Here is a 13,139-nt window from a genome sequence, read left to right as displayed (position 1 = left end):
ATGCCAAGAAGCCCCACACTGCCGTCCAGCCACAACCGGGACCACGGTGGACAGTGGACAGCAGCCTGGACCTTCCTGTGGAAGATGCCAATCATCCTGTGGCTGCTACTGTCGGACACCTCTCTGCCTACCGTGAGGGGCCAGAACAGAATTCCTCTGGAAACGTGAGCCTCGAGTTTGATCCTACCCTGAAGACCCTTCTTGTCGCCTTCTCCCTCTGGCCAGCTGCCCTACCTCTGAAAGACCCTTTTCTTCCTACCTCCTGTCTTCCCCATACCCTTGCTGATTTTGGAGTCCACCTGCTTTTACCTTCTGGCTTTGTGGGGTTGATGTCAGGGCTGGATAAGGGTGCAGGCATCCAGCAGGGAGGAAGGATCACTACAAGATAGTGTGAGGTTGGGTACCAGTGGTTCTGAAAATGACCATTGCCCTTCCCACCCCCACCCCACCCCCGCTCCCACATGCCAAGGACTCACTGGGTGATCTGTGCTTGAACACCAAGAAAAGGTAAAACAGCTGTAAATGGATAGGCAGGATGGTGCCTGCAAACACCGGGCCTTGTCTAGGACCTCAGGAAGGGTTCCAATGGCCTCCTTCAAGGCTTTGATTCTAATACCACAGATTAAGAGCGGTGCTTGGAAAGAATTGGCAATCATGGTTTACACCTGATACAATCTCTCTGGGTGTTTGTTTTTCAGTCAGGAACATTCCAGATACTAAAGGGTGCCTAGCATCCTAGACTGAATCTTTGCAGTTCATGCTGCTGTCCACTGTCCACAGTGGTCCCAGTGGGTGGAGGGCAGTGTGGGGCATCTTGGCATGGTGTTCCCACTGGGAATAGGGCAGGGGAAGAGGACAGAGCCCCTGCAGTGAGTGCACTATGAGCCTAGCTGACAGGACAGGGGACCATGAAGTGTCTGTGATTTGGGAAGAGTGGGCTTCCATGACACCCGGTGTCCCCTCTCCCTTGCTGTGCTCAGCACTGTATCAATGATGGCTTCAGCCCAGGCAATCTCCCAGCGAGGAAGGTGATATCATTCTCCAAGCACGCAGGCCCACAGACAAAAATGCTGGAATCTGTACTGCTGAGCCAGCCTGGCTTTTGAGACAGCCCTTGCAGCCTTGAACAAGCTGAGCAGTCTTTATCTCAGAAAGCAATTTCCAGAATGGCAGGGGGCCAAGAAAAGATGGCTGGCATCCAGGGTGGCCATCCACACAGAAACCTTGGGAGCAGCATGTGAGAGCCACCTCCACAGAGTTCTGCTGCTGTCTCCCCTTCCCTGGAGGACAGAGCTCTGCCACCCACGCCCCTCCCTCTCTCGTCAGGTCCCTTGCAGCCCTCTACCCGCATCCTGTTGTGCCTTCCACTCAGCTCTCGGCCATGGCCACTTGCCCTCCAAACACAAGGCTGCCTAGAGCCTCCTGGGGACTGATCCTGGAGATCAGGTGTGGCCTCCACACTTGGCTGCTTGAGGTGCTCCCTTTTTCTCTTGATATCCCACACCTTGCTTCCTGGAGCGCAGGGACTGGCTTCCCATGGGCTCCTGGGGGATTTCCCTGCCACCTTCAAGAGAACCTTGCCATCTGCACACCCCTGAACCTCACTGCCTGCCCTCACAGATCAACCCACACTACACACATCCCTTGCCTAGTGTCTCAGTCCTATTCCGTGTCCTCTGGCTCCACCCAGTCTCCTACCTCTCAGACTCCCATGCTCACTGCCTATGCATGCTTCTTCCTGAGCATCATGGGAGCTTGTCACGGTACAGGGTTTTGGTAGCCCCTAAGTTATGGAATGGGCAACTACCCTGCATCCAGTGCCAGGAGGCTCACGTTTCACGTGGCACAGCTAAGTGCATCATGCCCCCACCAACCCTCCCCCCCCCCCCCCGCCTCCCTGATTGACTTAAGGCCACCTTCCTTCCCTTCTCAGCTACAGCCAACAAGCCAAGCTGGAGGCCTCGAAGTCATTTTCCACTCCTCCAAGCTCTCTACTTTGCAAATCTCCTCACCAAGCTAACCTCTACCTCACTGTAGATGCTGAACCTGCCTCCTCCACTTCTTCCCACCCGCATCATTACTATCCTCCTCCAAAGGAGTACCACGCTACTCCAAGGGAAGGGGGTGTCCGCAATAGGGCATGGCTGCTGTGGATACAGCGTGACATGCAGTCAGACCTCAGCAAGTGCTGGTGCAACTGGGTGCCGCTGACCTTAAAAAGAGCCACACTTGCTCCGGCTGCAAGGCCCCAAAAGGAGCTGGGAGCCTACCTTATAGGAAGGAAGGAGTAGGCAGGGCCCCACCAGACAGGCACTTAGTGTCATTCCAACCTGCCCCCACCCAACAGGTCATTGTCTTATGACCTTGATTAGACACATAGTGATGGGTTAATCATTGAAATGGGCAGGCTGGCTCAGGAAGTTTCAGATTGGTTCAGGGTCTGCACCTCCACAGTCTCTCCCTCCTCCTTCCTTTCTCTCTGAAAGGCCCTCGGGACCATGGGGACCATGATTCACCCTGTGGTCCTCTGAAGCCAGGCAGAGTGTGCGCCATGCTCTGCAGCAGCCACAGACCCCCGTGAGTCCTTGAGTTTCCCTCCCTGTCCAGGCTGCAACTTTGGGGGATAGGAGCAGTCCTAGTTTACTTTCTGTCCCTGTGATAGACACTCTGATGAAAACAGCTTAAAGTAGAAAGGGATGGCTCACCATTCTGGGTTGCAGTCCTTCATAGCTGGGAACGCAAGATAGCAGAGAGGAGCGAATGCAAGCATGCCTCCGCTCCCTTCTGCTCAGCTCTATTTCTCTAGTTTTACACAACTCAGGACTGGTGCCTAGGGAATGGTGCCAACCACAGTGGGCTGGATCTCCCCAGATCAATTAACAGACGTACCCAATGTACACAGTCCCTCACCGAGACGATTCCTGGATGTTTCTAGATTGTACAAGTTGACAACAAAAGCTAACATTACATCATAGGAATGTTGGATGTTGGCAGTGTGTGTGTGTGTGTGTGTGTGTGTGTGTCTGTCTGTCTGTCTGTCTGTCTGTCTGTCTGTCTGTCTATGGGTTACAAGTGTGTCTATGTGTGAGATGCCTGCTTTGCATGTACGCACTGCAGCTGTCACCTTTGAGGATCTGACATCCAAACATAACGAGAACGCGCACATAGGTTTTCCTATTCTGCAGGGTGAAGCTATGGGCTGATACCTTTGGCAGGAATCTCTACAACACGGTGACCAGATACTCAGGCTCTCTCTTGCTGCAGAAGGTCAGTGACCTCTCCCCGGGAGCTCAAGAAGGGTCAGAGGGCATCTTCCCAGAGGATTGAGCTCCCAACATCAGAGCTGTAGGGGCCTGAGAGACCATCTCTGTGATTCTTCTTATATTCAGACGGGGTCCAGGGAGGCTTCCTTCCCAGGGCTAACCAACTTAGACAATGGTCTCAAGAACATTCTGTCCTTGGGAAGATCCTTGGGAAACCAAGGGCAAGATTAGACCTGCAAAAGGTTTAGTGGGTGGGTGATAGAGGTTTGGTGTGGATGCCGTGGAAAGAACCAGAGAAAGCTGACCCTCTGGTGGGGTCAGAAAGGGCAGCAGGCCACCTGGGAGTGGCAGCTGCAAGCAGCAGGTGTCAATTTCCTCTATGTAAGCACAGCATGGCGGGCCCATGTGGGTCCTGGCACCCAGGCTGTGCCCAGGCATATATCCACATGCCCTGGCAGGCTGGGCCTATGCTTAGCTCCCAGGAGAAGTGGACCTGACAGAAGAGCAAACCTGCCACCCTTGTTCATTAAGTGCTCAATTGTGGATCCAAGGCTGGTCTATGCTCAGCCAGCTCACGAGCTGGCATCTTTTTCTAGTACCTGACTCCCTGGACACAAGGGTTTTGCCTTCTGTTAGCACCATAACCTAGGAGATTATGACATGGTTTAATTCAGATTACCACAACCCAAGAGGCACCTTCTCCACCTTGCTAATTAATGATGGGACACTCGGCTTTTATGCCAGCCCGGAGCACACTGCCTTCTCCCCCTCATTCTCTTTGTGCTGCAGAAAGTGGGAGGAGCCAGGGTGAGCCCTGGGGGTGGGGGTGGGGGCTCTTGCAGGCTTAAGACTCCAGGAGCCCTCACTACACCCCTGTTATGATATGATCAAGAGCCGGTTTGATTTTCCTGTTTGAACCCTGTAGCCCCAGGTGAGGAAGACGAAGAAGGATCATGGAGTCTTTATTGAGAGTCTATGCATTCCACAGCATTGTCAAAAGCTGTAGAAGCGTCACATCTTAGCTGAGTGACCTCTCTAAGATCACATGGCCAATTGGTTCCAGGGCTGGTCAAGAGTCATTGGTGGCTCACTGAAGATTGTCCCTGGACAGACAGGAGTTTGAAGCCAATTCCTAAGCTCCCCTGGGCTCACCAGCATCACTTGCTTCTCTTGGAACTGCTGAGCTGGGTCTCTCAGTAGGATACAGGTGCAGGCATGCACATGCACACATGCACACACACACACACACACACACACACACACACACACACACACACGATGCGTTGGTCTCAGGAGCTGAGCAAAGCTGAGTGGACACTGAGGCTCCTTCTCAGTCGCCTTCATAAGTGTCACAGCAGGTGTCAGGGAAGCTGTGGCTCACAAGGAGCAAGGACAAACACTGCTAGTGCCCCATCTCCCCCAAGTTCTGTCTCCCCCAAGCTGCCCAGCGCACTGGCTCTGACTGGTGACGAGTTTAATGGTTGCCCAAGTGTCAATTAACTCCCGTTAAGGATAAAAACTGCCATGTGTCTGGGGGCCTGAGCAGAATGGAAGACTGGCAGCTGAAGGCTATGATTAAGGCGGTCATGGCGGCGGGTTGGGTATCCGACTGTAGGGAAGGCTGGCAAAGTTTTAGGCCAAGGACGACCCTAGTCCAGAGCAAAGATATACTTTTTTTTTCCATCTTTGCCCTGCCCAGAAGTACAAGGACGCAGAGCCCAGTCTGAAAATCAAAGAAGTGGATGGCTTGGAGCTAGTGAAGCAATTCTCAGAGGACATGGAGACCATGCTGCGGAGGAAAGTCGAGGCCGTTAAGGTGCCACTGCCCATCCCTCCGCCCCCAGCACTGACCTTAGGGACTCTTTCAGGGACTCCACTGAGTATAGATGGTGCTCTCCTGGCTGAGAGCAATGCAGACTGCATTATACTAACCAGGTCACCACAGGCGTCAGGGTAGGCATGTCACACAAGGAAGAGGACACCTCCCGTTCCCAGCCAGGCTTTGTGGACACTCAGGGACGAGGTCACCTGAGCACCACAGAACACATGGGGAGCATGGAGCAGGGGTCCTCATGGCTGAAATGGCAAGAGAAGAAAGCAGAGGGGACAAAGAGGGGAGAGAGAAGACCAGAGACCTTGGCCTGGGGCAGCGGCAGAGGAAAGCAATGGCTGAGGACTCTCCCTTCCCTTTGCGCTCCCTCCCTCAGAGCCTGGTGGAGGCCGCTGAGGAGGCTGACCTGAATCATGAGTTCAATGCATCTCTGGTGGTAAGTCCTCCTGGAGGAAGTGGGTGCTAGGCTGGCTGGCTCTGCCCCACCCCCACCGGCAGCTGGAGTACCAGCTGTGAGGGGAGCGGAGCAACAGCCACTCACTCTATGTCCCCGTGCCAGGCTGGGCTCTGTGGGGGGGGGGGCCAGGGAGCACTAGGAAGATGAAAGAGAGGAGGCTCAGGAGAGACAGCCCCAGGGAGGGAACTTAGGAAGCAGAGGCACTAACGGGGTGTCTCTATGATGAAAGATAAGAAAGCCCAGGAAGAAGAACGCTCAGGTTGGGTGCGCATGCCATGGATGCACATCCTCTGTGTCCAGGGGACAGAAAGATGAGATGTCACCTGAGAGAGGCCAGGGTCAAATTCTGGTCTGGGATGCTGGGTGGCCGGTGGCTTTCCATTACTGTGGTAAACACCACCATGACCAAAAGCAGCTTGGGGAGGAAAGGCTTTATTAGGTTTACACATCGTTGTGGGGGAAGCCAAGCATCTGGAGGCAGAAACTGAAGCAGAGCCATGGAGGAAAAATGCTTACCGGGTTTTTCTCTTGGTTCAATCAGTTTGCTTTCTTATACAACCATTCACCATCTGCCCAGGAGTGGCACGCCCACATTGATCGTTACTCAAGGAAATGCTCCCACAGACTTGCCTCCAGGCCAATCTGATGGAGGCATTTTCTCAATTTAGGATCCCTCTTCCAAGATGGTCCAAGCTTGTGTCGTGTTGACAAAAAAAACAAAAAACAAAAAACAAAACAAAACAAAAAAACCAAGCAGCTCTCTGGGCGTGTGAGGGCTGGAGTCAGGGAGGGACATTGCTGGGCCAGAGCTCATAGAGCTGGCACTGACCAGAGGGCAACAAGATGGAGTGGGGAGCAGGGCTGTGGCCACAGTTCTAGAAGGAGTCAAGGTATGAGGCTTGCAGTGTGGCATGCATAGGGAAGAGAGTGGGTCTGATTATGGTCCCTTAGGTCACAGCCTTCCTATCCCATGGGGAGGAAGCAGAGCAGGTCACAGGCCCGCTCGCAGAGTAGGACCCCAGAGGCTCTTTGAACCCTCTGGCTCTCCAGGACCCTCAACCTGGAAGAAACTGACAGTGCTGACAAGGACTTTTGCCTCCTTCCGGCTCCTTGAGTCTTTGTCTGCTGTCTGTCTGCCTGCCTACCTGTCTGTCTGAGACTTGCGATTTTTGCCACACATACTAAGCCAAATGAAGAATCAAAGCAACGATTGGGCCAACTTGACCCCCCCCCCCCCCCGCCAGTGAGCCCTCGGATCCAGTGATCTTAATATATCATGTGACCTCATCATTCCGTCCACCAAGGGCAGCATAACTGGGTTCCACCAGCCCATCCAGCCTGGCCTCTGACCCTCCCTCCTTCCTTCTCTCTCTTCCTCTTCCTCCCTCCCTTCCTCCCTCCCTCCCTCCCCTCTTCATTTCTGGACTATCTCCCCTGGGCCTCCTGTCCCCCTCTCCTCCGCCCCTCCCCCAGTTTAACTACTACAACTCGGTACTAATCAACGAGAAGGACGAGAAGGGCAACTACGTGGAGCTGGGCGCCGAGTTTCTTCTCGAGTCCGATGCGCACTTCAGCAACATGAGGGTGAACGTCTCCATGAGCAGTGTGCAGCTGCCTACCAACGTGTACAACAAAGGTGACTGTGCCCTCGCCACCGGGTAGTCTAGGGGACAGGAGGGGGACCCCGGAGGGTTTTTAATATTCTGTGCCCATTTCCCCAAGAAGCACTACGGGACGTTGGCAGTTTCTCCAACCTCCTTGATAGGATGAGAAAGGAAACTATTCTACACAAGCGTAGAGTACTCTATTTTCTGTTGGTATCACAAAACACCCGAGGCTGAATAACACAGGCGAGGTTTTTCCTAGCTCAAGGTCTGGGAAGCTGACTTTAGCCAGTATGGCACTGCTTTGGTGAACTTCCCAGCGGCATCCCAGTGTGGCAAAGGATGTCATGCTGGGGTCAAGGGGTGTCTGTGTAAGGGGGCACAACCATGCAGGGAAGCACAAAGCTAGAGAGAGGGAAAAGCCAGTCTCTCTTCCACAGCAACGCTTCCAAAAGAACTCAACAGAGTCCGTAGAATTCTAAAAACTCTTGTCCTGGGGCTGCAACACCCACCATGGTCCAAACATATCCCTTTAAACTCCATCCTTTCTCGCACCACGCATCCAAACACAAACCCTGGGCACACAGACACTAGCGGCATCCAGACCTCAGCACAGGCTGGGGGAAGGGTGATGTGCTGTCTTAGTGAACATGAGCTGCCCGTGAGGCAGATGCAGCCCCAAGGGAAGCAGGCGAGCTCACCCGTGTTTACATGTGCAGTCTGGTCACAGGCTTCTAGCTTCGTCCCTGCTGAAGTCCCTTCCACGTCCTCACTTCCAGACCCAGACATTTTAAATGGAGTCTATATGTCCGAGGCCCTGAACCCTGTGTTTGTGGAGAACTTCCAGCGAGACCCTACACTGACCTGGCAGTACTTTGGCAGTTCGACTGGGTTCTTCAGGATCTATCCAGGTGAGGACACTGGGTGGCATCTCTGTCACCTCTGGGCTTGTTCACTGAGAATAAAGTACTGACCACAGGTCCTAGCACTCAGGCCCTATAAATGAAGGGCCCTCATAGCCAAGGCACTTTCAACCCACACATGGCCTTCTTAGAACCTACTGTGACGTAGTGGGAGCATCACAGTAGTTGTCACCAATGTTAAGTGAGTGCCTGTCCTGGGAAAGCCTGTGTGTGATGCCCAGGGTACTGCGATCCCTCACCTTAGGGTGTTCCTAGCTGAGGAGCAAAGTGTGCTTTCCTTACACAGGGTGGGGAAAGTTCCCTTGTCCACACAGAAACAGGAAGCTTCACTGGGAAGTGCCTCACAAGCATGAGGGTCTAAGAGCCTTAGAGCACATGTAAAAAAAACAAAACAAACAACAACAACAACAACAAATGAGGCATGTGCACAGCTGTAATCCCAGCGCTGCAGGGATGGAGGCAGGAGGATCCTGGGAGACCACTGGGCGCACCCTCTGCAGGAATTAGTGAGCTCTACATTCAGTGAAAACTATGTCTCAAAAAGTAAGGTCTTTTTGCCTCCACAAGTGCACACACCAGTGCTAGCACCATATACACATATGTACACACACACACACATGCATAAATATGCACACCCCACATACTAAAACAAAAAGAAGAAAGGAAAAAAAGAACAACCAGCCCCAGTGTTTGTGGGTCTTGACTTCTGGTTTCTTGCCACTTAGAGAAATTCACCTCCGCATCTCAGGTTTCTATGTCCAGAAAGACTTGTGGTATCCCCTCTTCTGGAAGACACTGGAATGGCAAACCCAGGCCTCTCTGACTGAAAAGTCGACCCCTCTCACAGGGTGCAAAGAGCAAGTGTGGCTCCCATCCCTGGCGTATTCCCTGGGGTCTCTGCCAGATATTCCCAGTTAGCTGTGGGTTTCTACTTCCCTGCCTGGGTCACTTTAGCCCTCCCTGGCACAGAGGCCCTGCCACCTGGGGAACTCTCGCCATCCCCAGAGAGGAGTTCCTGTGAGGATCCCTCTTGGTCCATTTTTAATTGGATTGTTTTTCTTCTTGCTGAGCCTCAGGAGTTCTCTGTATATTCTGACTATTAATTCCTTGTCGGCTTAATGATTTACAAATATTTTCTCCCATTTTGTGGGCTGCTTCTTTAATTTGTTGATATATTGTCTTGTAGTCTTTTAACGGGTAGTGTTTAAATTAGCCCACCTTTCTTTTGCTGCCTATGTTTTTTGATGTTACAGCCAAGAAATTGTTGCCAACTCCAGCATCACGGCAACGCTCCACTGGGTGTTCTAGCAAAAATTCTGCACTTGTGAGTCTTCCGCTTAAGCTTTTTACTCATTTTAAGTTGATTCTGTATATCATGTGAGGAAGGGTTCAGCTTCTTTTTTATATATGTGACTTCCCAGGATCCTCAACACTATTTGTTTAAAGACTGCTGCTTGCTCCCAACTACACTTGGCATCCCTGTCAACAATGATTTGATCACGAGGCAAGGGGTTTCTTTCCAGTGTCTCTCTTCTATTGCATGGGTCCCTGTATCCAGCTGGATGTTTATAACATACTGTTTTGATTGCTTTGGCCTTGCAATAAGTGTTCGAATCAGAAGATGTGGCTCATTAGAGTGTCACTCACTTTTGCTTCCTCGTGGCAAAACACCTGTCCAAACTGCTTATGGGAGGAAAAGTGTATTCCGACTCATGGCTTGAGAGGGTTTCAGTCCCCAGAGAAAGGAAGGCATAACAGAGGTCACAGCACCAGGAGCACATGGCCAAGGCGGCTCACCTTGCAGCAGACCAGTAAGCAGGAAAAGCATCAGAACTGGGACCCAGACTATATGACTGTACCTGCACATATGTTACATGCACCACATGGGTGCAGTGCCCATGGAGTCCAGAAGAGGGCATTTGATTTCTTGGAACTAGGTCACAGGTGACTGTGGGTGTCAGGAACTAAGCCTGGTCCCTTGCAAGAGCAGTAAGCACTCTTAACCACTAAGTGGTTTCTCCAGACCCCCAACAGTTTATAGTGTTTATTATACAAAATTCTTTACTGCCTTTGTGATGTTACGGAAAACTGGATCGTTTTGGTAACTTCCTCTCCAGGTTGTTCATAGCAGCTGCTTTTGTTTGCTAGGTTGCAGAATTCATTTATGAGGCCTGACTCCTGCCTTATGGACTCTATGGCGCTAACCACAAGCCAAACCTATAATATGTGAGCAGAGATCACCTTCCTTCTTCACTTTCACCTTTGCCTTTTTTTTTTCTTGCATAATTTCCCTGGCTAGAACTTCCAGTACTGATTTAAACATAACTATTTAAAGATGATTCTGTTTTATGACGCCTATGAGCAAACGTTTTCAACCTTATGTTGTGGGTTTTTTCCATTCATGGAGTTTGTTGTGTTGAGGTGGTTTTCGTCTATTGCTAGATTGTCGAAACTTTTTGTCATGAAAGTGAGTTGGATTTTGCCAAATTTTTTTTTCTGCTTCATTTGGGATGATCATACAAGGGCTTTTTTTTTCTGTTAATGTGACATTTTATATCAGTCAGTTTTCATGGGTTAGAAAATCCTTGCTTTCTAGGAATAATATATTGCCTTTTTAATTTGCTGCTGGATTTACTTTGTCAGGCTTTATTGGAGTTGGGCATCCATCAATTCTGTTTTGGGGGGATATTGTGCTATAGTTTTCTTGTAGCATTTTTCTGTGGTAACAAGATAATGCCCTCTTCAAATTTAGAGAAAATTTTGAGCATTTGTGTGAAGTGTTCAAGTGTTTGGTACTGTTCATCTGGAGACCATTGGGATCTGGACTTCACTTTGTTGGCAGAGTAGTTGTTTTTGTTTGTTTGTTTTGTTTTAGCACTATAAGTTTAACACTGATTCCAAATACAAAAGGAGTACAGATGGAAGAATTAATCAATATAATATAGAACCTTCTTAACAACAAACGCCCTCCCACTGACAGGACCTGCAGCTACACAACTCCCAGTTGAAACATGTACAAAGAACTGCCTGTGATCTACATTTCTATGCCCACATCCTAAGAAATAACCCTGCTTTGTGATTCCGAAGGCCAGGAAGGCTCAGAGCGTCCGTGCTCCAAACAAAATAATGATAATGTGAACAGTAGCTATAAAAATCTCAAAGTGTAACTTCAAATAGTCAAAAGCAAGGGCTGAGGTCGGTCACGGAGCTTTCTCTCCAGACATCATGGGCTGAGACTGAGGATCACAGCACCCAAGTCAAAGTTAGGGGTGGATGCCCGAGACTGTAGCCCTAGCATTAGAGGGCAGAGGCAGGCAAGGCCAATAGCTGGCTGGCTGGCTAGCCTGGAGTAAACAATGGGGTTAGGGTTACGAGAGTTCATGTCTCGGGCAATACTGTGGACAACAATAGAGGAAGATGCCTGGTGTCTTCCCCTGGCATCTACATGCATGCACACATGAGCCAATAGTCACCCAAGGAGCACCGTGAGTGTTTTGACTTATGGTTGGTTTGCTTGCCTACGTTCTAAATTTGTAATTTCTTAGTTAGGCAATGAGGAATTGCTTAAAAATTCTTTTTTTTTAATTTATTATAATTCATTCAGATTACATCTCGATTTTTATCCCCTCACTTGTATCTTCCTGTTCCTGTCCTCCCTCCCTCTTCTGCCCTATTCCCCTCCCCTAGACCTCTGACAGAAGGGGACCTCCTCCCCCACCATATGACCACAACCTAACAGGTCGCATCTGGATAGGCACCTCCCCCAAGGGGAAGTAATATATCGGGAGTACCAGAGTTCATGCCAGAGGAAGTCCCCGCTCCCTCCTACAACGGTGGGGAATGAGCTGTCCATTGGCTAGATCTGAACAGGTTCACTACATGCATTGTCCTTGGTTGGTGCAACAGTTTGAAGAGGCCCCCCTGGGTCCAGATCTGCAGGCCTTGCTGGTCTCCCTGTGGGGCTCCTGGACACTCTGGGTCATTCCATCCCCCTCTTCCATCCCCCCTCTTGCGTTCCACTCTCAGCACTCTGCTGGGAGATTCAAATTTTTGTCTCTGTCTCCCTAGTAGTTACGAGTCTGTTTAGACTGTTTTCATGACTTAGTTGTGGTAGTTGCGTGTCTCTAGAGTTTGTCTCTTGGACATAGATTGTCCAATCGGTTGACATTTGGCTGTGCACCGACCTTTCTTTTACTTCCACAGAATTATAATGAACATCCCATTTTCACCTTTTATTTTAGCAATTTGAGCCTGTTTTGTTGTTGTTTTTGGTGGTGGTGGTGGTTTTTTGTTTTGATTTTTCGAGACAAAGTTTCTCTGTGTAGCATTGGCTGTCCTGGACTCACTCTGTAGACCAGTCTGGCCTCGAACTCACAGCAATCCACCTGCCTCTTTCTCCCAAGTGCTGGGATTAAAGGTGTGCGCCACTATGCCCAGCTCAAGCCTGTTTTCTTAAAAGCTTTGTCAATTCTATTGACGATGTCAGATAACTACATTTTTATTTCACGTGTTTTCTCTGTAGTTTTCTATTATTTCATTTAATTTCTGTCCTAATTTACTTTTTCCTTATATATTTATAATTGATTTCTTATGTTTTATACTTCTCTTTTGTGTTTTGTTGTTGTTGTTTTGGTTTTGGTTTTTGGTGGGGTTTTTTTCCCTCCTTTTTTCAAGACAGGGTTTCTCTGTGTAGCCTTGGCTGTCCTGGACTCACTTTGTAGACCAAGCTGGCCTTGAACTCACAGCAATCTGCCTGCCTCTGCCTCCCGAGGGCTGGGATTAAAGGCGTGCGCCACCACCGCCCAGCTCTTATACTTCTTTTTTAAAAAATGCTTTATTCAAATCAACTCACAAAAACACCACTCAGGTGGTTTAAGGCAGCCACTCAGACACTTTCCCTGTGCCAACCTCCACACACATCAGTGAACTCCTGCACAGTCAGGACGGCCGTTCTGGAACCACGGGGCTTCACTCAGGGTCTTGAGCTTTCATTATCACTTACTTTATTTTATGTTACGTATGTTGGCGTTTTCTGCATACGCTTGTGTACCACATGCATGC

The 13,139-nt window shown here is 50.1% G+C and overlaps 1 protein-coding gene across 3 annotated transcripts in view; it reads left to right on the top strand.

Annotated features, from left to right (window-relative positions):
• The window catches only part of CACNA2D4 (calcium voltage-gated channel auxiliary subunit alpha2delta 4), a gene marked incomplete at its 5' end in the record, with an annotated part of 99,668 nt that continues 86,529 nt past the window's right edge, over positions 1-13,139 (top strand). For all 3 annotated transcript variants that reach the window (XM_084766093.1, XM_084766092.1, XM_084766091.1), the window contains 6 exons: positions 1-164; positions 3,186-3,267; positions 4,963-5,079; positions 5,471-5,530; positions 7,025-7,187; positions 7,935-8,066. In XM_084766093.1, the coding sequence (XP_084622219.1) occupies positions 1-164; positions 3,186-3,267; positions 4,963-5,079; positions 5,471-5,530; positions 7,025-7,187; positions 7,935-8,066 (718 nt within the window). The remainder of the gene's footprint in view (positions 165-3,185; positions 3,268-4,962; positions 5,080-5,470; positions 5,531-7,024; positions 7,188-7,934; positions 8,067-13,139) is intronic.

Source organism: Acomys minous (genome assembly GCF_964271855.1).
Source record: "Acomys minous genome assembly, chromosome: 17".
NCBI lineage: Eukaryota > Metazoa > Chordata > Mammalia > Rodentia > Muridae > Acomys > Acomys minous.
The sequence above is the reverse complement of the archived record's forward strand: the minus strand, read 5'-3'. Positions and strand labels throughout refer to the sequence as shown.